Genomic DNA, 27,563 nt, shown 5'->3' on the forward strand with positions numbered 1-27,563 from the left:
CAAGTTGTTTCTGACTTAAATTGACCTTAAGGTAATCCTGTCATAGGGTTTTCTTGGCAAGGTTTCTTCTGAGGAAGTTTGTCATTGGCTTCCCCTGAGGCCTTGTCACAATTTGAGAAGTGGGTTTTCATGGCCCAGTTGGGAATCGAACCTTGGCCTCCAGAGTCATAGTCCAGTGCTCAAATAAAGAAAATAGAAATGTTAAAAGTTGAACAAGAAGCTTCAGAAGCTTGACTGCAATAACCATCCTCCCTTTAAAATGCTATAATGTTTGGGTGTGTGTGTGATAATTACAATTATCGGGATAATTACAAGTATAGGGTGTACTTCTGTCATTCACTAATAGCGGGTTAGAAGGAAGTTTAAGACATACTGGAAGGAAATAGAAAGGTGGGGTTGAATCAGGGTAGCAAACCTGTGACATTGCTAGATTGCAGTTCCCATCATGCTTAACAATTAGCTATGCATTATGGGAGTCCATCTAGAAAGCAACACCTTTTATGCCCTTGCTTGTCTAGAGAAATATCTAATACTGTATACAAAAATGAATTGCAAATGAAAAATCAGCAGTAAGAAATCCTGATTCATCAAGTACCAGTACCTTCCCAAATTGTGACCCATGCAAGTTCATTTGCAGTACTATTGGCGACACATACAGTTTTGGGGTCTTATCGTGGTACATCATGATGCATTTACAACATTATTTGGAATATGGATAATTTTTCAGCAAAGGAGATGTTAAGAGTGCACTGAACCAAAAGGAGGTTGCTAAGCTTAATTATGTTACATCTGCATGAAGTGTTAATGTGATGTGTAATAATGGAGTTACAAAGAACTGGTTGTGCATACTGTACACACCAAGCTTTTTCCTCTTTGACCTTTGCTCAGCCCACCCATGCTCCTTAGTGGACAGTACAGATTAAGATGGCTTTTGTAAGGACCATGTAGAAAGTTTGGTCCCACACCTGAGTTCCTTTGGTAGCAGTGCTTGTTTTGTCTATCATGTATTGTTACTTGTAAGAAACCATGGGCTGATTGGAGTGGGTAATGTAATTTGTTAAAGAGCTGATCAGCAGGACAGAGGTGAGAACTATGGATTGTAGGAAATTATAAGCACCAAATATGGCACCATTTCGGTGAAAAGTGGTGGTCTTTTTTTCCATTTAGCCATGGGCTTTGGAGGGAGGGCAGTCTTTGAGATTGTACTGGATTCTTCTCTTTCAAGTCATGGGGCTTGGAATGGGGTTTACTGCTGGGTGAGGTCCCAAGCAATCAGCTTGGCAGGGGCTAAGGAAGGTGTGCTTTCACTCTAGGACCACAGGTACATTGCTCAAGGTGAAAGGGGCAGGTACAGTTGGACCCCAAACTTATCTTACCATACACATTCACAAGGCCCTGCTGCAGATTGCTGCAAATGGTTTAATGAACTGTGACCCTAGCTGCTGTCTTGTTGATGTCTGACTCTATTTCAGATGTTGGACAAATAACTGTTTACATTGAATCTCATTTTCCATTCCCTGCCTTGATGGGCATTTTATGCCCAGTTGCTTTAAGCAAAGTGATGGGTAAAAATGCTGTTTTAAATAACTGGTTATTCTGTGCTTAAAAGTAAAAAACCTCAAAGTTTGCATGATCACTACCAGGCTACTTGATTCATAAATGGAGGCAGATAGCACACATTCTAAAATCATGGGTCAAGGCCACCTGCCTTCCTAGATTCTTAGTTTCTGTGTATTTTTTACTGGCTTCATAATCACTACCCCAGGCTACTTGATTCATAAATGGAGGCAACACTCATTCTAGAATCGTGGGCCAAAGCCACTGGCCTTCCTAGGTTCTTATTACTGGCTTCACTAAACTCATAAAATATTTCTGAATTATACTACTGTGTTGTTGCTGCTCCTCTAGTATTAAAACTTCCCACTACTGCAAACACTGCTACTTCTTAGTATTCACATTTCACTGACAGATGCTTCTTTTCCTAGACATATTCCTTAGGAGTTTTTAGGGTATGCATATTTATTGTGGTGTTTTGCTTAAACTATCCATCCTCAAGAATAACTGGTGGGGGAAATAAATGAACGAACCTATAAGAAAAATGGTACTACAACAAAAGAGTACTGGGACAAAGAGGACTCTTATGCTTCCAACAGCATATCCTGTGTGAATTGTTGCAATCCAGACACATTGTACAGATGGATGGAAATAATTAAATTTGTGACTGACGTTGCAGTTTAAGAGGCAGATCAAAGCTGTCCTATAAAGTTGTGGGCTATGTTGACACTTTTCTCCAGAACTTGCTAGCCAGCATGGCCACTAGTCACTAAGGGGCAAAACAGACCACACCGATAGAGCAGCGTCCAGACACCCCTTTCACTCCCAGATTGGGGCAGCAGCAACCGCATGCTGTGGTCCTGATCCAGCAGTTTGGTGCTCTAAAAAGAACCAGAAAAATGCCTACACCGATTCTTTGGCGCAGCATGTCTAAACATTGCGCCAAAGAAATGGCATGACGCCGCCCACCATGTGGTTGGGTGTGCAGCATGATGCCAGTATCAGGAAGGAATTGGGGCGGGCGGCATGTGGTTGCCATGCCCCCACTTCAGCCCAATGCCAGCGTTTAGTGCCGGTCTGTTTAGTCCCTAAATGACCTTCAAGCTCTCTCAGTTCTGCAATTAAGTACTGGACTATTGAGTTCATCTCTGAATCAATTATTTAACCCAATCATTACAGTTCTAAAACAATATCTTTTATTCAAAATGTGATTCAAAAACACAAAATATTTGAACACAGGCCAACAATTCAGGATATAAAGTGACATACAGTACTCTGTGGTTTACAATCATATAAAATCAGAATGGTAAAAAACCCAAATTAAATTGAAAATGTATCAGCCAGTTAGAAAAGTCCCTCCAGAGAGTTCCTACAGCACAAGCAAAAAGAGGTCTTACACCCATTTCAGATTGAAAGCAAAGGAAGAACAATTGCAGAGCAAGGTCATTCCATAGCCCGAAGCTTAATAGTGTAATGGCATTCAATGACAGCTGTTGATGTTAAAAGAAATAGAAACAAAAGGAAGGTGATTTGATGCAGGAAGACAGATTTGCTATAGAGCAGGGGTCCTGGCCCCCCAGATGTTGGACTGGAACTCCGTGTTCCTCACCATTGGCTATGCTGGCTAGGATTACTGGGAGCTGCTGTCCAATAAAATTTGGAGGACTGCATTATTCCAACCATTGCCATAGCAATATATGAGTATAGGCTATGTCAATCATCACCCTAAATTGGGCTCAGAAGCTTAATGGCAACCAGAGCACCTGATAAAGCCATGCTTGCACCTCCTGACATGTGATTTATAAATTAAAACATAGGGCCTAATGGGAATAAAATGTCAATGACCCTGGTTGATGTCATTTTTTTTAGAAGCATGATCAGGGAGGTGTTGCATAGATTAAAATGTGCAATAATGACAGCCAATGCAGTGAAGCCAGGGCATTCAGGGTCAAAGAACTTTAATAATTTAATTAGTTGGGACAGTAACATCATCTGCCACAAGTCTCAGATTTCCCTGTTTCTCTACAGCTTAGCTGTATGCCTCACTGTAGATGTGGAGGATGGGTAGGAATTCATTTCTCAGGGACAGTATATTGTGAGCTATCTATGGTCTAATCTAAAGTATTTTGGATGACTTGATTTTGAATGGACAATTAAGATCTACAAGCTTTACAAAAGACTTAGTCCAGGTGAAGAGGCAAAGTGCTAGAACTGGTTTGCTGTCATGGCTCAATACAGCTGTTTGCATTTTCGATGCTCTTTGAGGCTATGGTTCTGGGGATTGTAATAAGTGCCTGCACTACACATGGATTTTTCTGTTTTGTATGTCAGCAGGAAGCTGCAATCCCTCGCCCTTCTAATTTATACCCCATCTTTCCACCAATAAAGGTGCTGACGGTGATTAACAAAACAAAAGTAGTTATTGAAAACTACATAGAATCATAGAGTTGGAAGAGACCACTAGGGCCATCCAGTCCAGCCCCCCGCCATGCAGGAAATCCAAATCAAAGCATCCCTGACAGATGGCCATCCAGCCTCTGTTTACAGACCTCCAAGGAAGGAGACTCTATCACCCTCCGAGGGAGTGCATTCCACTGTCGAACAGCCCTTACTGTCAGGAAGTTCCTCCTAATGTTCAGGTGGAATCTCTTTTCCTGTAGCTTGCATCCATTGTTCCAGGTCCTGTTCTCTGGAGCAGCAGAAAACAAGCTTGCTCCCTCTTCAATATGACATCCTTTCAAATATTTAAACAGGGCTATCATATCACCTCTTAACCTTCTTTTCTCCAGCCTAAACATCCCCAGCTCCCTAAGTCGTTCCTCATTGGGCATGGTTTCCAGACCCCTCACCATTTTTGACACGCTCCAGTTTCTCAATGACCTTTCTGAATTGTGGTGGACACAATATTCTAGGTGGGGCCTGACCAAAGCAGAATACAGTGGCACTATTACTTCTCTTGATCTAGACACTATACTTCTATTGATGCAGCCTAAAATAGCATTGGCCTTTTTAGCTGCCGCATCACACAGTTGACTCATGTTCAACTTGTGGTCTACTTGGACTCCTAGATCCCTTTCACACGTAGTTTCATTCAGCCAGGTGTCACCCATCCTATATCCTACATCTAGCATCCTGTTCATGAATTAAGATGTTATAAGCTTGATTCATGCTATCACAACTCACTTTTAAGGTAACTGGGCAGATCAGAAGTCTCTTCCAACCATGTAACAACCAAATGTTCCCCCCTCCCCGAAAAGAGTGTTGGGGTCTGGGAGAAGCTCTCCAGGAGCTCCTCCTCTACCATAAGACTTGCTTCCAATGGCAGTAGGATCAGAAGGACTAAAATATGGTCTCTTCCCACCTGTGGAAAAGCCTCTGTGTACAGTTAGTTGGTGGAAATATTTAATACTCGTGTATATATATATTGGGCCATTGGCATCTGCTGGGATTTGATTCCAGGTCCCCCCATAGTTAACAAAATCTGTGGATGTTCAAGTCCCATTAAATACATTACTTTGAATTACTGCTTCTAAAGAATGGTCTATTGTTCTGGTTGCTCGTGCAATAATATGCCAGAATTTTTGTGAATCCTTTTGTATAGCGCCGTGACCCAGTTGAGCAAATGATGGAATTAGATAGGCCCCCTACTCATGGTTTTATGTCCGGCAATGGAGCTGACGCACACAATTTCTCAACGATAAATATTAACGCTAATAACTATAATAAGCAGAGTATGGGGAACTGTTTTAAAGGAACGGACACCACCAGAATAGCTGATGGACATACTCAATCTACCCCATCTCTCATAGACAAACCTTGACCTGTTGTAGACCCAATTAAAATCATGTCTTGGAACATAGCAGGATGGTCTAATAAGACACAGGATGAGGACTTCTTAAAATTCTTACAATCACATGATATCATCCTTCTCCAAGAAACATGGGTACCTGATGGATGTGCTATAAACCTACAAGGTTATACTTCTTACACTATTCCATTAAATACAATGGATAGTAAAATGGTGTCCCATATATAAAATGGCAAAATCAAGGTTTGCTTTATGGAATTTATATATATATTTGAATGTTTTCGAGCCGTGGATGCTTGAATCTGTGGATACTGAGGGTCTACAGTGCAAGCTTTTCTATGGTGCAATTCTGCAACCTCAATACTGACTGCCATTTACATACCAGGGTGTGCAGTATCTGAATACCAGATGCCATGGAGGAACAAAACAGTAGGCATCAAGCTCTGAACTGCTCCAACAGAATGCTGAACTGAATAGACCCTTGATTTGAAGCAGAAAGACATATATTCCTGAAAGCCAAAATTACACTCAACAAAATGGTAGTTTTAGAAAGGCTGAAGCAGAGAATACAGAAAGAGTTTTACTTCCAATTTGGAAAAGTTACTGCTCTGGATCAGAGTTCCCAACATCCCCCAACCAGCATGGCCAAAGTCAAAAAGAATAACTTTTCCAAACTCTGGCCCTGTTAGCATGTTTCTTTACAGGAGGCAAATTAGTATTGTCAGGGCATGTCCTTGATCTAGATTTTCAATTTGCATTTTAATCTTGTGATTCCTCCCACATTACCAAATACTACATTCTTAGGAGAAAAGATCCAACAATTACATATTCAAAATTATTGTTTCCCATTGTGGGCTATTTAATCCCTGGTCCAGGTAGAGTATGCTGTTGTTACTTATACTGTCCTTTCCCCCTCCTCACTATCATTAGCTAATGAAATTAATATCGATTTGATGGCTATCAATGCTACTATAGAGAAAACACAGTGTGCACAGATAAAGGAGAACAAGAGAGTGAACTGGAACTAATTAGATGAAGGATGATGCTTCCAGATTAAACACTGAAACTCCAGGGCTACTTATTGTTTAGTAACCTGTGACAGAGGTGGACTAACTGTGGCCCTACAGAGGTTGTCAGACTTCCAACCCTAATTAGCCATAACCAGCATAGCTACTGGTGAGAAACACTTGAAACTGCAGTCCAGAAAGATAGGAAAGGCCACTTTGCTCACCTATCCAATTTATAGAAATATCCTATATTTCTCCTATAATTTTTAAAGCCATTTTAAAGATGAGCTGTGATACCATATCTTAATACTGTACAGTGGTACCCCGGGATACGAATTACCCAGCTTACGAATTTTTCGGGATACGAAAAAATCCCATAGGGATTTATTGTTTCGGCTTACGAAGGTTTTTTCGGGTTACGAAAAAACCTCGGCGCTATTTTCCGCCACCGGAGGGCAGCAGAGAGCTATTTTTTCCATTAGCGCCTATGGCAATTCAGGTTACGAAGGTTTTTCGGGTTACAAAATTAGCCGCGGAACGAATTAATTTCGTAACCCGAGGTACCACTGTATAATGAATGCTTTCATAGCCTTTGGTCCTTTTTAAGATTGCAATCCTCTAAGTCCAATGGGACTTATTCCTGGGTGAGTATAGGACCACAATCTTAGCAATGTTTGCTTCCCAATGAATCCATGCAATCATTCAATAGAATTTCCCTGCAGCTCTAGGAGGTAGGTGTGATGCATCATCTCAGACTTCACACTAACTGTGTAAAGTCACCACTTCTCTCTTTTCCACCAAGTTTCAGGCACGAACAGAGAAATCAAGGGGGAACACTGCCTCCTGGTGGTTTGGTCTTTTAAGATCACAGGGTAAAGGGATGGACTTTCTTGTCTTCAGGCTGCTGTTTCATAAAGCTGAAAGGCTGGTCTAAATGCATTGTTGGGTAGAGATACCACATGACTACTCCAGAGGGATTAACCACAATGGTGAAGTTGTCAGCAGCCTTCAGGCCACTGATGATTTGACCAGTGTACACATCCTGGGTCTGGCAAAAAGGGAAAAAAGGAAACAGTTACCCCAATTTATAAATGGATAAATAAATTCCCCTAGATGCATCCATTCTGGATATATCACTGACAAGAAGCTATTTCACTATAATGCAACCCACAAGCAAAGCTTAAGAAGCTACCTTTGGAAAGCAATTTATTCATGTTAATTAGTATATTGTCCAAACAGTGATTTTCTTGTCCTCAGTCACTGCAATGTTTGTAAAACAATTTGTGTTATGTGCCATGGTGCTTGTTGCTTTCCAGCTGCTTTTAGTTATGGTAGGTGTTAGAACTGGTAACAGAATGGCATAAAAGTTGGATAATTCCTATCTAAAAATATTGAGAATGTCTAGAGATGCCCTTTACAAGTAGCTTGAAAAGTAAGTAGAACACATTACTATTTATACAAATAAAGTAACATGGGTCCCTTTCTGGGAGAAAGGTGGCATAAAAATGAAATCAATCAATCAATTCCTAATCATTATGTTACTTTCAAATGCAACTATTTATACCATTTTTGTTACCAGAACAGTAACTTGCTATAGGTAAGTATGTCACATGAAAGTTGTTATTTCCAAGCTTTGCCTGGGTATGAAAAAGCCTGTTCCCTAACTGCATCTAAATTTTAGGATTGAACTGTTGCATGTTCCTCCCCAAACATATAGCAACATATAGCTGGACTTTGCTCCAACCTGCTGTCTGGAATTCTGTCACCAGTGCAAATACATCATGATGATTAAGGCAGCTGTTTTAAATGCAACAAAGAGAAAGCTGCTTTATATGGAAATACACTGAGTAAACAAGACCATACAAACTGGGAATTTTCAAACATAAATCCCCCCCCCCCCCCACGCTTTGCAACAGCAACATAAAAAAAAACATATCACACTCTAAGTAGTAAGCTGCATAGTACAGCAGTGGAACGGACTGTGCTGAGCATCTTGAACAGCCCTTTATGTTTCATGCTGCTCAGTTGTATCAGTTATGCATAAACTGATGGAAGATTTTTGCATTCTTTCCCCCTCCTTAGATAGATAGGGATTTCCTGTAGGCAAACTCTCCTCTCTCATTCAAACTAACCATATGTCTTAGGTCACTCCTTGTTTGGGACTAACAGACATTCTCTCTAAAAGATTTCAAGTGAGCTGTTGTGTTTCCATTTTTCTGCTCTCTCAACTTTCTTCTGAAAGATGGTGAGATAAATTAAAGCCATTAGTAAACTTTTGTTTTTAAACTACAAACTATGTGTTTGTTTTTTTGTAGTCAATGTCGGTTCTTAAGAAAGCATAGTTAGACAAGAGCACATTTCTGCTACTCTGCTAATTTAAAGCTAGGCCCTAATAGGCTTGGCTTTGACATTTTTGATATTCAATATTTTTGTTTCCTTAGCAAAGGCTGAAGCCTTAAGAAATTTAAATTACTCCACATAAACCAAGATAGGTAGGTGAAAGATAAATGGTGGGGCCTATTGATCAGAAGGCTGAGAATAAAATCACCCAGCAGTAAGTAAAAATGTAACTGATGCCATACATAACACATGAAAATGGGTTTCCTGAAGATTTTACTCAAGCTTTCAAAGGTCTTAATTGTTAGTCTACAGATTATTCCTTGCTGTCCAAGCAGAGAAACTGTGGTGAATTATTGATGGTTCTTGCTTACCTCATACACAAAATCCTGTGTAAAATTGAGCCGAGCGAGGGAAGTGGTGTAGCGATATGGCATGTCTGTCCTTCGGCTGAAGAAAACCAGAGCACTGGCTGAGTGTGATAATGGTCGCAGGAACACCTCTATGCGGGATTTCTCCTACAAAATCAGGCAGGAAAAGCAGGTGGCACTAATGGTAACTCCATGTGGACCTTGTATAGTATACTGGAGAGCCAGTGAGGTGTAGTGATCAGATGCTGTTGGACTAGGTTTAGAGACAAAGGTTCAAGCCCCCATTCACCCATAAATCTTATTGGATGATCTTGGGCCAGTCACACACTCTCAGGCTAACCAACTCCATAGGGTATTGTGGGAAATGGAAAGAAGGGAAGAACCACATACTGTATGTTCCTTGGAGAAAAGGAAAGATATTACTTTAAATTTAAAACACCAATACTCAAGATTTGGCTCAGATTACTGAGCTTTTTAGATAAGAGCGTCAGAAGCAATAGTTGGAAAATAAACTTTTTTAAGACTGAGTCTCAGAATTCCACAACCAGCACGGACAGGATTGTAATGCCAAAATCAAACAAAACAATCACACACCTTTCCCAAGCTCTGACTGAAACACAGGAGTGTGATATCCCAGCTCTAAGGGCAATTATATTTTTATGTCACTTATGGATAAGGAAATTGTAGTCCCTGGGCTACATATAGCTCCAACCTCCCATTTGTACCTTCCCCAACCATTCTTCACCTCCCCACAGTTCTAAAGCTCCCCTTCAGATTTTTTAATTGATTGAAAACTCCCCCAGATGGCAAAACCTTGAGGCCACCAGAAGTGGTGGATTAACTCTATCCCACCATCCCACTACTGAAAACCCAAAATTGTACTAAGAAATTGGGAAGTCACAAACAGAAATGATTTCTGGCTGCAACATCCAGCTGCTTTAGAGCTGGCATGGCCTGTCATAAGGCAAAAATTTATATTTGCCGCTGGTACATCTCCTCACTCCTAATCTGGCCAAAAAATCGAGTCCTTGCCTTTCCATACCTGAAGAATTTTGCGTCCTTGAATACCCAGGGGGTCTTGGTTAATCTTGATCATCAGTTTGTTCTGCAGAATCTCCTTGGCACTATCAGAGATGACACGGAGGTCAGTGGACATGAACAGGGGAGCAGCCATTATGGTCCATAAAGCCATCTGAGACCGTGACTGTTCGCAGCTCAGGCCAAAGTTTCCAATGATGAGCTGCAGGACAAAGGAGTGAAGGGTGAAAATCCTGATTATTATTATTATTATTATTAACCTTTATTTATAAAGCGCTGTAAGTTTACACAGCGCTGTACATCAATTTTTTTTAGTCAGACGGTTCCCTGCCCTCAGGCTTACAATCTAAAATTGCAGATGACTTCCTGCCAACAATCATCTCACTGCTCCTTTCTAGCTTTAGAGTCCTCAAGACGGTCTCTTGCTCTTGGCTCACTTTACATTACCATGTCCGGATCATTCCAATGACCAGGTCCAGCTACTGGCTGAAGGACATCCTGATTGACTGAGAACCATTCCACAATGGAGAGGACACTGTCCCAAGAGTCTTGTATGTCGCCATAATTTCGCCAGAGATTACATATGTTTGCCAGGAGAGTGTAGTTCACCTGAAAAAGGAACAAAATGCAATAATTACAGAAAAATGAGCTGGCTTTACACCTTAGAGTGTAAAGGTGTTGGGTTGGGGGGAATCCTCAAAAGAATGTTCTAATAAACACTGATTGAACCAGTATTGGATCAACTTGAGTCCTTATACCAGGAGAAAGGTGAGATATAAATAAATAAATAAATGCCAAAAGTCTATTGATGAACTGTGCTGCCATAACTATGCTGGCATAGACAATGAAGGCAGGAATGACGACAACGATGATGATAATTTCTTACCTGCCTCTCCCAATGGATTGAGATGGGGAACAACAACAATTAACAGTCTGGAAAGATCAAGATAAGCAGGGGAAAGGGCTGAGAACCACCCTAAAAAGTCTAGGACATATAAACACCATCAAGAGAATAAAGAAATAGCTACAAATGTCTAAATCCAGTTGCTAGCACCAAAGAAAGTAGTTACACTGAGTCAACTGCTGAATGACAGAGCAACTCGTATACTGTACATACCTCATTGAATCAGTGGGTCTATTCTAGTTGGGACTAGCATTTGGATTTAGGCCAAATTGTCTGGTAATCCCAACTAGAGAGAATAGAAGACAGGGGTGTTTTATCATGTTTATTTATCTGCTATATTTATAACGCACTTCCCTCCAGTTTGCTCTAGGTCCTCCTCTTCATTTTATTCCACAACAGTTTTGTGAGGAAGGTCCGCCTGAGAGATTGACAGGACCAAGGTCACCTAGAAAATTTTAATAGCCAAGTGAGGAGCAGAATCTGGATCTCAAGAATCTCTTTACATCACATTAGCTCTCAATCGTTTAAGAGCCCTCCCTCCAGTTCATCTGCCTTGGTCCAAGCCTCAGAGGGAGAGAAGAATGCTGGACTGATTCCCCCCCCCCCCCCATTCCCTTCTCCTTTTGTGTTGTGTCTTTTTAGATTGTAAGCCTGAGGACAGGGAACCGTCTATTATCCCCTCTGTTGTAAGCCGCCCAGATTCCCAGTGATTGGGCAGCATATAAATATATCCTATTATTATTATCATCATCATCATCATCATCATCATCATCATCATCATCATCATGAGAAATACAGAAATGAAAACAGCTCTAACCATGCTGAATATTGAGATAAAAGAGGATTTTGCAAGGCATATATATTGCACTGGAGTTGGGGAAATGTATCAACCTGCACTTTGCCTAATTTCTTGCAGGTCCTTGCCTGACTTCAGAATTCCTCTGCAGTTGATCAGTTTGGACAACAATGACAGCAAGAACTATCTGTCCCTTCCCTAGTGGCCACTTAGACATGAGAGAGAGAGAGAGAGAGAGAGAGAGAGAGAGAGAGATATGAGTAAAAGGAACAGCAGGCATAGCAGGAGGTTGAGAGGAAGGGAAGAGACCAATAAGATAAAAGATAGAGAAAGTGAATGAGCCTGGATAAAAGGAGACAATGGAGAAAGGTCCTGTGGATGTAGAGAGAAAAGGAAAGAGCAATCTCACTAACTTGTAGTCCAAAAAAGTAAAATTACCAAACTCTGCACTTGCCATCTTAAAATGTATTTGCCTGCTTGCTAGCACTGCTGATTTCTACTTACAATACCCAAACTGGGGTTAGGGTTGGGAATTTGAATTCAGAATTCTGAAGACACTTCAAGGGCATTAAAAGGAACTAGTCCAAAGCATTGACAGAGATGACTCACCTGAGGTGGAAGTCCCCCTTGATAGGCTGGCCAACTACAGGAATAGGCAATAGGACGGCCTGTTGCATTCAGAGCCTTGGACATTTTAGGATAACCTTTAAAGAACAATAAAAACTTCAGTGGGCACTTCCCTACCCCCAAGCCTCCATCTATTCCAGTCACTGGAACCTCCCCCTTGAGAAACACAAAATACTGTACATTTAATTTGGGTGTGCAAAAGCAGACACACAAACATATATTTCATCATAAAGCAAACTCCTTTTTTGTGCTAGATTGGATATTTTTCACTCCAATGCAATGACAGTTTATGGAAACTTTTAGAATCACAATTTTCAGATCCCAGCTGTTGTTATTTCAGAAAGGCTGCTATGACAAGACTATGTACAATCTAGAAAGGTGGCACCAATGTAAATAATTATATTCAGTGTCACACAGCTCATTAACAACCAGAGACATTACCAGAGGGGTGGAGATGGGGGTCCAGACTGCACCAGATGATTCCCTGGAGTACACCTGATGAGGTGGGACACCCAGTGGACTGGCATGGCTACTGGATGAACAAGAAAGGGTGAAGCTTCCCTTGGTTGCTTGCTCAGCAGCTGCACCAGACCCTGAATGGGGCCTCTGGAGGCCACAGGGCTACCCACCCACAACAGCAGCTGCTGTTGGAGAAGTAGCCACGTCAGACCCCAAATAGGCCCTGCTCAGGCCGCAGTGGTCTGGTAAGGGGAATGGGCAATAAGCCAGGAGTGTGACTGACATACAAGGCAGTTAGAGGAGGGTGGCAGGGTAGTCCACCACCCTCCCTGGCAGCCTCTTCTGGGACCCACCCCAGGTGACACCAAGCTCAGTGATGCCCTTCTCATAGAAGTGAAGGTAGAGACTTCCATCCTGTGGACTGAATCTGGTCTCTGGAGGGTTGTATTTTGGCTTGCCAAGGCTCCTACACTATATGGGACTACCTCTGTCTATGGAAAGCAATGGGGAAATCCTGTCCACACCCTCAAAAATCCAGCCTCCCTGTATTATCAGAACCATATCTAAGGTAAGCATATTACAACTTCCTATCATATCTTCATCAAAAGCTATTTTGCTGATGCTGTTTGAATTTTGAGGGGAAATGAATACATTCAAGAAAGGACACATAGAAACACACAAAGACATTCCTACGTATTTTTTTAAAGTGTGCCTTTGACTCAACTCCCTTTCATAATATAATAATAATAATAATAAAGATTTATTTCTAGCCCGCCCAATCATGAAGAATCCGGGCGGGTTACAACAGTAAAATACATCATGTTACAATAGAGTTTTTAAAAAAATCAAACCCTAGACCTACCCCCCATTCCCAGTACTAAAACAGAATTAAACAGTAATAGTATAAAAACATTAAAAACATTAAAAATATTAAAGTCATTAAACAAAAAAAAAATAGGCAGAAAGATAGGTGGGGAAGAATAGATGAGGACAAATATCTCTATATCTGGGGAAGGTAACTAAGTTGGAAAGGAACTCATATTAGCCATAATTAATGCTTCAACTCCAAAATTAGACACTTTCCCCTTGCTACATGCCACAAAAGATGACAGTTGGTTATACAGAGAACTACTTTTATTTCTCAACAAATTTTAAAAGATTATAGATCTAAAACTTTAATGTTTGCATTAAATTCAAATGTCATTCTGAAGCCACTGTTTTAAAAAAAAACTTTAAAGAACATGAAGTTGGCAACATGAGCTTTCATAGACTTCAGTATACTTCCTCAGATGCATTTAAATGCATCTGAGGAAGTAGACTGAACTCTACAAAAACTCATGCTGCCAACCTCTTTATTTCAGTTGGTCTCAAAGGTGCTACAATTGCTCTCTACCTACTGATTCTACAGACATCACAATTATATCTTTGAATTCTACCTTTAAAGAACATATTACAGAAAAAAATCTAACCCTGATTAAAATAGATTTTAAAATTGTTAATTCGCTATAATCTAGATCATCCACTGAGGTGAGTTTAGAACAGAGCATGGAAAAATTACCTTTTTAGATAATGACTCCCAGAATCTCTCATTCAGAATGACTTGGCCATACAGACTGGAAGATTCTGTGAATTTTCATTCAAAACAAACAAACAAACAAACAAAAAACCCACAAAAGCTAAAGCACTGAGAAATCAAGTTAAATGTAAGGAAAGAGGACACTCCAACTTTTACCTTCGGCCTGCATAGCTCCAGATGAGTAGCAGCCATCAAATTTTAGCATGTCCACTCCCCATTGTGCAAATGTTAAAGCATCTTGTTCAATCCGGTCCAATGTCGTGCCAGGATACCCTGCACAGGTGTAGCTGCCTATGTCAGCATAAATACCAAGCTTCAGCCCACGTGCATGCACCTGCCGAGAGAAGTCATGGCTTGCAAGACTGAGAGAAAACTCGCATAAATAAATGCTGAAGGAGGCAATGTACTCATCAGAACAGTTGCCATACTTGGCTTTACATGGTATCTGGATCACAACTCCAAGAATTTCCCCATCAACATGGCTGTACAAACTGGAGGAATGTAGGAGCTGTAGTAGAAGAAGTGGCACTTCCAAGTTCATCTGAAATTCATCTAAACTACTCCACATAAACACGCCATATTCCTCTCTTCCTGCTTCAAGAAATATCTTGGCTCATTGTTTCTACAGCACTTTTATCATGGCTTGCCCATTGTGATGAATGTGGCCACTAACATAAGACAGATGGTTTTTAGGATCACTTAGGCTCTCATACTCACTGGAAAAGACAATAATGCTTGGTAAAATGGGAAGCAGTAGGAAAAGAGGAAGATCAAATTGTACTTGGATTGATTCAGTCAAGGAAGCCATGATCCTGAGTTTGCAAGACCTGAGCAGGTCTGTATATAACTTGGACTGGGAACAAATGAGGGAAGAAATCTTCTTGTCAGCAACTTTCCCTTATAGTTTTCATAACTGTTAGGATAGATGTCACGCCTGCACAGTTTGACTCCTTCTGTTCAGTTCTGTTCTAAATACCTGGGTGATCTATCTTCCAGTTATCTCGACCAAAGGGCCACCCAGTCCAGCCCCCTGCCATATAAGAAGGAACAATCAAAGCAATCCTGACAGCCTCTGTTTAAAAATCTTCAAAGAAAAAAACTCTACCACACTCCAAGGGAGTGTGTTCCACTACTGAACAGTTCTTCCTGTCATGAACTGGGAATAGGAATGGGAATTGGAAATAGTATATTTCCATTGTGTAGTTCTCCAGTTCTACTGCTTGCTGAGAGGGGATACTGGAGCAGATTAGCTAAGGATTGGAATGCTTTCCTCTGCTTTAGACCACCTGCTGCACCATTTGCCACGAATAAAGCTTATTTTATACCAGTGATGTATGTAGGTTTTTGATACCAAAGTTTTAGACCATACAATTCCATCTTAAAACACCCATACTTTTCTCAGAACAATCCTTAAGGTCTCCCCTTCCCTCTGTTATCTCCGTTTGATTACTATGTCCTCTGACAGTATATCCATTCTGCAAAGTTAGATGCCAGCCACAGATGCTGGTGAAACGTCAGGAATAAACGCTTCTAGAACATGGCCAGATAGCCCAAAAACCCACAAAAAACTAAAGTTAGAGCAGTTAGATACCACTTTAACTGTCATGGCTCCATCCTATGAAACTGTGAGATTTGTGAGATACCCTTTTTTTTCTGCAGAGCTTTAGTCCACTTTTATGAACTATAGCACTAGCCCTCACTAGTAGAAAAGTATCTCACCAAGGCACAAATCCTAGGATTCCCTAAGATGCAGCCACAATAGTTAAAGTAGTATCAGATTGCCATAACTGTTTCATATCGATGCACTCCCGCTGTTATAGACAGGGATGCTTGGTTTTTAAAAAAAATCACATTTCATTTCTCTAGCAGGAGGACCCACTCACATAATCTGCCAAGGCTTTGATTCCACTTGGGAACCTCTCAGGATCTGGAACAAGGTGACCTGTGGCATCCCGCTCCTTTGCTGTCCAGCAGTCATCTATATTCACATATACATAGCCCAGCTCCCTCCAGCCATCTGTTGCCAAGCGATCTGCCATGTCCATGAAGAGCTTCTCACTGTCTCACCAAAAAAAAAAAAAAAAAAAGCAAACCATAGAAAAAAATGGTTAAAACAAATACTCCAGTGACTCGATGCTATTGGTGCCTCTGGGGAAGACACAGCACCCCCAACATAGCTGTCCCATAGACTGAACTGCTGTGTTTTGCAATGCCAAGCATGCAGTATTCTTTCGCCCAAAGAGATGGCAAACTTAAAGGCCTCTGGCATTCAGTTATCTCCATACTAAAGCCCTTTAGTGCTACTATGGCATTACTTCATGCACCAATGGAAGGAAGCAGAATTAAAATAGAAGATTCATATAGTACTTATTAACACACCACAGTATCATTGTTATGTACGTTCAAATCATTTTCAAGTTATGGCATCCCTAAGGTGAACCTAAGATGAAACTACCACACGGTTTTCTTGGCAAGATTTGTTCAGAGGGAGTTTGCTTTTGCTTCCCTCTGAAGCTGAGAAAGTGTGACTTGCCCAAGGTCACACAGTGGATTTCTATGGCCAAGCAGGAATGTGAGTTCTGGTCTCCCAGTATCCTAGTCCAGCAATCAAACCACTACACCTCTCTCAAACCACATGTGGCTTGCGAACCACATTATACAGCTCAATCATTCATGATGTTCCTCACAGTAAAGATCCAGAGCTTCAAAATATTCCTTTTTTTGGATTACAGCTTCCAGAATACTCCATTCAGGATTCTGGAACATGTAATCCAAAAATATTGTTTCCAAGCTCTGTCAAGATCCCTCCATTTTTTAGTCAAATGTAAGTCTCTTTCCTTAGAGATCCCTTCTGATGTAAATTGAAAAACTCCCTGCTTCTGAGTTCTGTTCCTCTGTTGTTTCCTACTGAACACTACTGATTTCTCTTCCTTTCCCTTTTCCTTTTATACAGCAAAAGTATTTAGCAGTTACCTTGTAAGATGTGTTCAACAAAAATAATAAAATGGGCTGAACACCCACAAAATAAACCTTTTCATTATAAGTAGAGCAACCCTTACAAGATCCTGAACTGTTTTGCTGGTCCATCTTGAATCTGCAACTATGATTTATTTTACTTTTTAAGCATTAGTTTTAAAAAATACATTTTAAAATAGAGGTAATATTATTTTACATTTCAAATTCAAAACAATCAGATAACTGGAGAACAGAATGTATAAATTTGCAGGTGACAAAATCAGAATGAAGTAATTTGCTGTTGTTGTGTGCCTTTAAGTTGTTATGGTGACCTTAAGGCATACCTACTCTGTGGTTTTCTTAGCAAGATTTATTCAGAGGAGATTAACCATTGCTTTCCTTTGAGGCTGAGAATGTGTGACTTGCCCAAGGTCTCCCAATGGGTTTCCATGGCAGAGCAGGAATTTCAACCCTGGACTCCAGAGTCTTTGCCCAGCAACTAAACCACAGTCCCCCTAATACACAGCACTGCAACTCAGCATGAATATACTTATCTCTTAAAATAGTTGGCACTGTGTGACTAAGATGCCAACATGTTTATTGTAAAAATGGACAATGGATTACAATATTTTTTTTAAAAAATTACACATGATCTGATCTTGTGTGTGGCTCACAAAATTAACACAGAGAACCCTTACCTCCAGAAACAAATATGTGGATAAAGGTGATCTGTCAAGGCACAGTGCACTTAACCTTCCAAAAAACATTTGATAAAGTTCAGTCCCACACTATAGAATTGCAGCAAAAAGAACAGTCATGTGACTAAGAGGAGAACTCCTATAGATCAGTAAAAGAACATGAAACAGAAATTTGGAATGTATCCACACTACAGAAATAAAGCAGTTTGACACCACTTTAATGTCTATCTGGTATGCAGAAAATGCAGAGTGCGGAAAATTCCACAGTGAGAATTTAGGAAAGGAATCAAAAGCAAAACAGTCAATATAATAATTTTATACAAATCTATGAACGGGTCACATATGGAATATTGACCATAGTTTTGGTAGTTCCACTCCAAAAAGGGTCTGTGAAAGCTTCAGAAAACAGCAGCCAAAATAATGAGAGTGAGTGGGTGGAATAACTGGTTAAATTCTTTTGGGGAGAGAGGGTTGGGGGGGGGGGGAGGTACCATATACTGTATAATGTATAAGTCAACCTCATGCATATGTTGAAGGAAATTTTTAGGGACAAAATCATAGATTTTGATATGACCTGTGCATAAGTCAAGGGTAAAACATTGAATCATGAAAGGAAGGCAGTGGAGTTAAATGGGGTGTTCAGTGGACAAAGACATCCGGAGAGGGAGGAGGAGGAGGAGGAGGAGGAAAGAATATCTTAATATTTAACACTGGATCATAAAGGGAATGAAGTAGAGTTAAATGGGGTGTTTGGTGGGCAAAGAGATTAAGAGAGAAAGGAGGAGGATTGAGGAGAGAAGGTGAAGGGAATCACCTCTTTCACAAGCAAACACACACTCTCTCTCCTTGTGCCTCAGCATATAACTGCCAGGGCCCCTCGGGTGTGCTTCTATCAGGACCTTTCTAAGATGTATTACTGTTTTGATCCATATATAAATCAACCCAGGATTGATTTATGGTTCCCTTACCTAGGATCAAACAATAATCAGAATGGGGACTGCAGCCAAGAATCAGAAGAAGATTAAGAATCGGGAGAGTGGCTATGAATGAAAAGATTCTAAAATGCAAAGGTATACAACTGAGCACAAAAGTTAGAATCGTACAAGTGATTTTATTCCCTGTTACCATGTACGGATGTGAGACCTGGACAAGGAAGAAAGCAGTTAGGAAGGAAGGTCAAATTTGGGGCATAAATTTTTCAACATAGTTGAATACACACACACACACACACAGAAAGTAAGAGGGAATAAGGTTGCGGGTTATATAATAAAGCATGCACAGAGAGAGCAAAAATAGAGATATCTCCCCCCATAATACTACAACTACAGATTATGTAATGAAGCTCACTAGTATGAGATTACAGACAGAGAAAAGAAATGACTTTTTCAACTATGGGAATGTAAAAAGCATGAACTATGGAATGTGCTTCAAGCTAAGCATGAACTATAGAATTTGTTTTTATGTGATATGGTTATGGTCACCAGCTCATGCGATGTGATGATAGTCACCAGCTTAGTATGAAAGTAAACAACAGAGGAGGGAAGGTATCAATTAGCAGTAGTCTTTTAGTTTTTTTTTAGATTGTAAGCCTGAGGGCAGGGAACCGTCCAATTAAAAAGATGGTATGTACAGCGCTGTGTAAATTTACAGCGCTTTATAAATAAAGGTTAATAATAATAATAATAATAATAATAAGTAGCAGTAGTAGTAGTCACTAATGATGGTTATATTTTCAGAATCAGATGGATGCATACCTCATTTTGATTAGGGGATTCTGAGAGTTATTGTCCAAAGAGGTATCTATTCCATGCTTAATCATGTCTTTTCACACTTTTACCCAATATTTTACAAGCATTAAGTTTGCAATGGTGGTTTGAGCACTGGACTATGGAAAACAGAGTTCGAATCTACACTGGATAGGGTTGCCATAAGCTGTCCAAACTGGGACAAATAGTAGGACACATTTTTTTAAAAAATGGAGGACACGCGAAAAAATTTGATGATTTTTTTAAAAAATTTTAATATAAATGCATGTTTCTTAGGCATGATCAAAATGGAGGACATTTTGGCATTATTCCTAGACAGATGGAAGAAATGTACTTCCCTTTCTGCTCAAACCACCTGGCTCCATTCCGTCTTCATCACTATCATTTTTAAAACAAGGCAGACCTGTTAGCATTAAAAGCACCAAAAATACACAAAAAAGACACTTTGGGGAAAATAAACATTTGGAAATGGGCACCCACTTCCTCCTCCTCCTCCTCTTCTTCCTCTTACTTCTTCTTCCTCCTCCTCCTCCTCATCGCTTGAATTTCGCACCAGGAAATGGCGCTTTTCCCTCTCCCTGGCCAGAGGCCTTGGTCCTCTTCCTCCTCCTCCTCCAAAGCTCACTGGCCAATGGCAGACTGGGGCTGGAAACAGGCCAGCCCCCGCTCTTCTGCCATTGGCCAGACAGCTTTGGGGATGCGCGCTCCTGTTTAAGCCCCGTGCATGGGCGCGCAAGAAGGGCGAGCGCGTGCTGCTGCTGGCCGCTGCCTGGGCAAGTGCTGCGGGCAGCACAGTAGCTGTGCAGAAGAAGGAGGAGGAGGAGCGAAGGAGGAGGGCGGTGCGGCCGAGGCGGAGGAGGTGGGTGGGTGGCCGGCCAGTGCCAGCCGCATTAGCAGCTGCGGCAATGGCCGCATGAGCTGGGCCCAAACCTGGGATTTAGGGGGCAGGCCCAGTTCCTCTAAAAGCGGGATTGTCCCGGGGGCCGCCAGGATATGGCATCCCTAACACTGGGTGACCCTGGGCAAGTCATACTCTCTCAGCCTCAGAGGATGGCAATGGCAAACCACATCTGAAGAAACTTTCCAAGAAAACCCTGTAATAGGTTCATCTTAAGGTTGCCATAAATTGGAAATGACTTCAAGGCAAACAGCAACAACAACCATGAAGCTGAGAAGTACAAAACAATTCATTATCTACTATGCACCACAGGTAGACTAACAGCATATGATAGGATACAATAGTTGGAGAAAGGTGAAGCTGGACATTTGTTAAGTACAGCAAATCCTATCTTAGGTGAGTAGCACAGGAAATCAGCTACTTTTTTGCAACTCTCTTGCTCCTGCCAAGTGTTTATGCTGCACCTTTTCCATGGGTGGATCCACTTACCTAATGCAGTTATGGGGATCTGATTTACAATCCGTATTACAACGAAACCGCTCCCATGCAAGCCATCCCATTGGAGGTGTTCTCATGAGTCCATTTTCTAGAGCCAGTGTCAATGGGGCAAGGGCCAGAAGGAAGACAGAGCCCATGAGCTTCATGACCAGGACTGGTGGTTCAATACTGCAGAGAAGAGAGAGAAAAACTACTTTTCATTAGAAAAAAGGGTGCATCCTGTGACCATCCTCATTCTATACTTCAAAGGCTGTATTCAAATGAATGCAAAATGCAAAGATAAACATGAGCATCTTGTCTGTGCATGTCACTCCCCAGGAAAATGGAATTACCAGCTTCAAAAGAAGTCACAATTCTTAAATAAGTGAAAGGCTTAGCAAGCCATGATGGCTTGTCTGAATTTTACCATTGTTTTCAGTTCTTACACATTATTTGTGGATTTTCCTTCCTGTATAGTAATATCTATTGTTCTCTTCAACCCATTCCAAACTTGCAGCACAACACAAATGACTCCACTAAACTCACCCATTCCATCACAAAGAGCAGGGGTAGGAAATTCCTGTGGTAGAGAGGACAATTTTTCAACTTTGGGACCTCCATCTCTATGCAGGTTTTCCAAAATGCCCCAAAATAAAACAAACAAACAAAACAAAACAGAATAGTCAAAGGTCCAAACAACACTGCAGAAATAATCCAGTTTGAGACCACTTTAATTGCCCTGGCTCAGTACCAGGGAATCCTTGGAATTGTAGGTCATTGTGGCACCAGAGTTCTTTGACAGAGAATGCTAAATGTCTCACAAAACTACAGTTTCCAGGATTCCCTAGCTTTGTGCCAGAGCTATTAAAGTGGTCTGAAAATGCATTATTTCTGCAGTGTGTTTTGGACCAAAATCCACTTCTGGTTTTCAAACAGGTTTTTAGAAATGTTAAACAGCATAGGCTTTCCTGTGGCTTATTTAAGAGGTGAATTACTCTGGGAGTTTTCTTTTAGAGGCAATTCCCTGTGTAATTCACCTCCAAAAAAGCAGTCAGGAGTGTCGGGAGCCAAAAAACAATCTTGATGACTGCTTGCTATCCAGACCACAGTTTGTCCAGCCTTGACAAAGGGCCATCCATCAGGTCCCATCAATATAACATTCTTCCACACTACTAAATATTATCTTTAAGCCCCACCACCTCCCTACTTCATCTCTGTAGTTTTGCAATGTACTGTTTATAAGTTATCAAATGTATGAGATCACCTTACTATGGAGGAGAGTCCGATGGATACCATGGACCATCAACAAGACAAATGAATGGATCTAAGAGCAAAGTGAGCCTGAATTAAAAGCCAAGATGACTAAATTAAGAATTTTGAACTCTGGACTCATCATGAGATGACATGACTCATTGGAAAACACAACAGGACTTTGTGAAGTGGAAAGCAGTAAAAAAAAGAGGAAGATTGTACTATAGGTAGATGGAATCAATCCAGGAAGCCATAACCCTGAGTTTGCAGGACTGAGGTTCTTGGAGAGCTCTCATTTCTAGGGTCCCCAGAAATCAGAGCCAACTTCATGGCAAATTAACAACAAAGCCTTACTACAGTATGTGCTATTATTGAAATAACAGTGGTTGTCCTAAAGCAGAGGTGGGGGACACAAAGTCCTCTAGATATTGTTGGATTGCACCATCCTCACATCATCCCTAACCAACAGAAATAATAGCTGTATGGGAATTTTAGTTCACAAACATCTGGAGATCTACCCCTAATGTAAAACTTGAAAGCACAGCACAAGGGTGTGAGTTACACTGGTAAACAGCCTTGATTTCAAGGATAACTATATAGCTTTGTGTATGTGAGTACTGGAGTTAAGTATGGAATGACAGAATGCAGTTGTTCCCCCCCATGCAGTACCAGACCTGCCCATCATCATATGCACTGGGAAGATAACATTTTACAAGTCTGATGGCAGCATAATTCTAAACATGTCTGGGCAAAAGTAAATCCGATGAAGTTCAACTGAGTTTATACCCAAGTATGTAGGTACAGAACTGCAGCCTGAAGGGATTTTAACTTGTGGCTCCATATGTTCCTTCTCCGTCATCTGTTGCTGGTCCAAAACACACTGCAGAAATAATCCAATTTGAGATCTCTTTAACTGCCCTGGTTAAGTGCTAGGGAATCCTGGGAATTGTAGTTTGTTGTTGCTCTTGGACAGAGAAGGCTAAATGTCTCACAAAACTCCAGTTCCCAGAATTCCCTAGCACTGAGCCAGGGCAGTTAAAGCAGCCTCAAATTGGATTATTTCTGCAGTGTGTTTTGGACCACTGCTTCTGGAGCTTTTACAGGCGACTGGGTCCATGCACTTATTTCCTTTGCAGTGGACCTGGACCAGTGGATTCTCACATGCAGTCCTTGGAAATATTACACATTTGGGATCATAATTTTTAGAATAGAATATTTTTAGAATACTTGAATTACAAAAGGGGAAAGGCAACATCTTAGCTAGCTTTTGTAAGGCTGTGGGAAGGGGCATAAGTTGGCAGAAAAGGTAGAGTCTGGGAATGGAGTTTAAGAAATTCCCACCTCCCAACTCCAATGACCCCATAGAGTAGATCACACTAGCCAGTAGCTGCAAAAAGCAGAAACTTGGAATGAGCCTTAGGATTGCCATACATCGCAAACAACCTGCAGGCACACAAGAACACAGGTAGGAAATGATCTGAAAGTTGTTTTGCTCAGTGTCTTGTTCTCAGTCGCTGAGAGAGATATAGGGCATTTCAAAGGTCACAGCAACACCCTAAGTATAAAATCCACTTGCAAACAAATCAAGTCTTTGGTTGCATGTGGGTTTTCTTTTATTCCTTGACTAAAGCAAAGCAATTGCTGCACTTACCAAGCAGGGAGAAAGTAAGAATTGGATCCTGTGAAATAAAGATCAGTCGAATCCTCCTGATTTCATATGATTTTCCCAAAGCCTGCCAATCAAACCAACATCATAACAGAGAGCTAAGCGCCAAAATGGGTCTGCCTATATCTAAGAACCAGCTATATTATTCTGGGTGGGTGAAGAGGGTGATGAAATAACTGTGCACACTGCTATCACTTCAAGAGATTAGTATGCCAAGGGATATTGTAGTCCCTTTGAGACTACTAAAAGAAGGAAGGTGGTAGCATGAGCTTTCATAGATGAGCCTACTTCCTCAAATGCAGATGGCCTTGTATCAGAGGAAGCAGGCTCAAACCTACAAAAGCTCATGCTCCCAACTTCTTTCTTTCAGAAACCATATCCAGGGGTAGCCGTGTTGGCCATGTAGCAAAGTACAATAACATCCCAAATCCACAAAACAGTGATACCTTTAATGGCCAACCAAAATGCACAAAATGTATGTTGTAAGCTTTCGAAGCTTCAGCTTCGAAAGCTTACAACGTGTATTTTGTGCATTTTGGCTGGCCATTAAAGGTTTCACTGTTGTGTAGATTTTTTTCCCCTTTCAGTTAGTCTCCAAGGTGCTACAAGTTCCCTTTGCATTTTCCAGACTGTTAAGTCTGGTAGCATGAAATGTTAACTCCAGTTGCGGGGCTTGGTGAGATCCTGTAGATTACATTAAAAACAACAACAATGAATCACCTGCCTTTTTATTTTTTATTTCTTTCTTTCAAGGATTTCTATCCCACCTTTCTCCAAGGTTTCTACTTCTAACATGACAGTATGTAGTTAATAACTCCTGTTCCTTCTCACGTTCTGGAAACCTTGATGACACATGGGTCCAAAACACACTCCAGAAATAATCCAGTTTGAGACCACTTTCACTGCCCTGGCTCCATGCTAGGGAATCCTGGGGACTGTAGTTTTGTGAGACACTGACCCTTCTCAGGTGCCACAAAAAACTACAAGCCCTAGGATCCCTAGCATTGAGCCAGGGCAGTGAAAGCAGTCTCAAACTGGATTATTTCTGCAGTATGTTTTGGCTCAGGAGGAGAAAAAACAGTTTGGGGAAGATCCAGGAAAGCACGAAGAAGAACCCCCTGCTAGTGCTGGAATTCAAAGATATAGCTGTGTTAGTCTGTAGAATCAGTATGTAGAGAGATCTTGCAGCACCTTTGAAACTCACTGAAAGAAAGAAGTTGGCAGCATGAGTAGACTAAGGTCTACTTCCTAGTGCTGGTGTGCATAGATGTGCTTTCAAGTGCCCTGCCTGCTATGAAGACCTCATGATGAGTTTCCTTGAGCTGGTTTTCTTCTTTAGGCAAGGAAAGGCTTACCGTGGGAAAAATCCAGCAGACCGAAACTAAGGGCGACCAGACACAACCTGCAGCTGCAAAGAGCCTTCTGTCTTCTTGCAGATTTGGAAACTAACCACGTGTCTTCCTGCCTCGGATCATCTGACTCTTTGGGCTCTTTGGAAGATCAGCTGATTGCACAAGAAGCAAAACCAGGAACGGCCCCTCCTTGGGACTGGCGAGGTGCCTCCCATCCACACTGGAGAGGAATTGTCCGGTTTGACACCACTTTAGCAGCCATGGCTCAAGGCTATGGAATTCTGGGAATTGTAGTTTGTTGTGGCACCTATGTCAGAGAGCTCTGGTGCCACATTAGACCCATTCCCAGGATTCCCTTGCACTGAGTCAGGTCAGTTAAAGTGCTCTCATACTGGATTATTTCTGCAGTGTGTTTTGGGATCTTATGGGGAGGCCCTTGTCTCTTTCCCACCCCCCTTGCAGATATATCTGGCAGGAGCACAGAGGAGGGCCTTCTTGGTGGCTGCTCCCAGGCTTTGCAACTCCCTCACTGGAGATGCCAAACTGGTGCTTTCCTTTAAAAGGGATGTTTCCCCACAGAGTGGACATTTTTGTGGGAATGTTAATATGGGGGGGGGGGGGGTTTATGACCTCTTTTCATGATCCTCTAAACTCCCTTGACCACCTGTAACAGATTTCCAACCCACTGGATGCTTCACCACTCAAATGGCAGCAGGGTTTTGGTTTGTGCCCAAACTAGCCTTTTGAAGATAAGGCATATCTGCCATCAGTGACCAAAAGGGACTGCTTTCCCTGTTGCCACTGCAGCAGGATTTATTTAAATTTGACAAATGCCAGCCATCCTTTCCCCTCTTTTGCACAGTTGTGTATTTTGGTGTAGTGTATGATTCCTCTCTGTTGCTCCACCTTCAACCACCAGCAACTGGTTTCATGCTTCCCTGTTCTCACACTGATGTTTATCACACTATGCTCTTAAAGAGGTACTATTCCAGTGTGACTCCTCTAGCAGCCTCCTGTTGCATGCTGGGATTGGCAGTTTTAAGGAGCTGAACTTCTCTGCCTGAGAATTCTAAATACCCCTCCTTAAAACTGCCACCCCTCCTTAAAACTGCCAATCCCAGCATGCAACAGGAGGCAGCTAGAGGAGTCACACTGGAATAGTACCTCTTTAAGAGCTCGTCTGATAAACACCACTGTGTGTATGTTGTGCACCTTCAAGTCATTTAAACAATTTTAGGAGCAACAGGAGAAAAAGAAGGGGCCACACCTTGAAGTTCAGGGTTGTGGAAATGGAAGCAGAGGCACATTGGATGAAGCCATGTGGCATGAATGTTTGGCAGGGAGTTATATGGCTAGAGAAGTACCTCAAAGGCCTATCCCTGCCCCATGCCAATGTTTTTGGTATGCTGACCTGCAACGCCATGCTGGGATTTTGCTAAGAAGAGGCTGTGGTCTTAGTTTTGACTCTTCTTGGAAAACTGGCAATGTCACTTTAGAGAAATGTCTGAAAATAAACCTATGTTTCCAGATGAGAGACATATATAATCCAAAATGCTACTATAGACTCTGGAGTGGAATGTAAATGGATAAACAAAGCTATTGGTACTGCCCCCAGTATCTGGAGGTTACAATTGTACACTAATGAAATAAACCAGGATCCTGCTTGGTTCCTTATTTGATCACAAGAGTGCCACATTGATTCATTATGGAAGTAAAAAGCTGGAACAACCCCCTTACGTACAAATTCCTGAAAAGAAGATCCCACTCTAGCATTAAAATCCCCCAGTTTAATGGTCTTGGGGTGTTTTAAATTTAATTCTAAAATTAATTTTTCCAACGCGTCCCATAGTGACAGAAATTGGGAGTCCTTTCCCACTCCCAGAACTTCAACTCCCAGCATGCAATGCGGGAAAAGCGAGCCTCACGTGACAGAAAATGGGAGTCCTATCCCACTCCCAGAACTTCAATTCCCAGCATGCAATGCGGGAAAAGCGAGCCTCACGTGACAGAAACTGGGAGTCCT

At 41.5% G+C, this 27,563-nt stretch overlaps 1 protein-coding gene across 1 annotated transcript; it reads right to left on the bottom strand.

The window, feature by feature from the left end:
- Positions 1 to 6,944: 6,944 nt before the first annotated feature.
- NAGA (alpha-N-acetylgalactosaminidase) lies at positions 6,945 to 25,637 on the bottom strand. The gene is made up of 9 exons (XM_042467757.1): positions 25,544 to 25,637; positions 21,284 to 21,460; positions 16,361 to 16,535; positions 14,634 to 14,811; positions 12,425 to 12,519; positions 10,563 to 10,724; positions 10,120 to 10,317; positions 9,081 to 9,224; positions 6,945 to 7,417 (listed from the first exon to the last, which is right to left on the bottom strand). Exons 2-9 carry the CDS (start codon positions 21,436 to 21,438, stop codon positions 7,235 to 7,237), a joined length of 1,290 nt encoding a protein of 429 aa, XP_042323691.1. The 5' UTR covers positions 21,439 to 21,460; positions 25,544 to 25,637; the 3' UTR covers positions 6,945 to 7,234.
- Between the last annotated feature and the right edge of the window lie 1,926 nt (positions 25,638 to 27,563).

This window comes from Sceloporus undulatus, chromosome 5, assembly GCF_019175285.1.
Source record: "Sceloporus undulatus isolate JIND9_A2432 ecotype Alabama chromosome 5, SceUnd_v1.1, whole genome shotgun sequence".
Lineage (NCBI taxonomy): Eukaryota > Metazoa > Chordata > Lepidosauria > Squamata > Phrynosomatidae > Sceloporus > Sceloporus undulatus.

What these genes read in the sequence shown, in the direction of transcription:
- NAGA (XM_042467757.1), bottom strand. Translation starts at nt 21,438, where the DNA reads ATGAAGCTCATGGGCTCTGTCTTCCTTCTGGCCCTTGCCCCATTGACA. An exon ending in TCAAAGCCTTGGCAGATTAT is followed by an intron (nt 14,812 to 16,360) that starts GTGAGTGGGTCC and finishes TTCTCTCGGCAG; the next exon opens with GTGCATGCACGTGGGCTGAA. An exon ending in AAGGACGCAAAATTCTTCAG is followed by an intron (nt 9,225 to 10,119) that starts GTATGGAAAGGC and finishes CTGATTTTGTAG; the next exon opens with GAGAAATCCCGCATAGAGGT.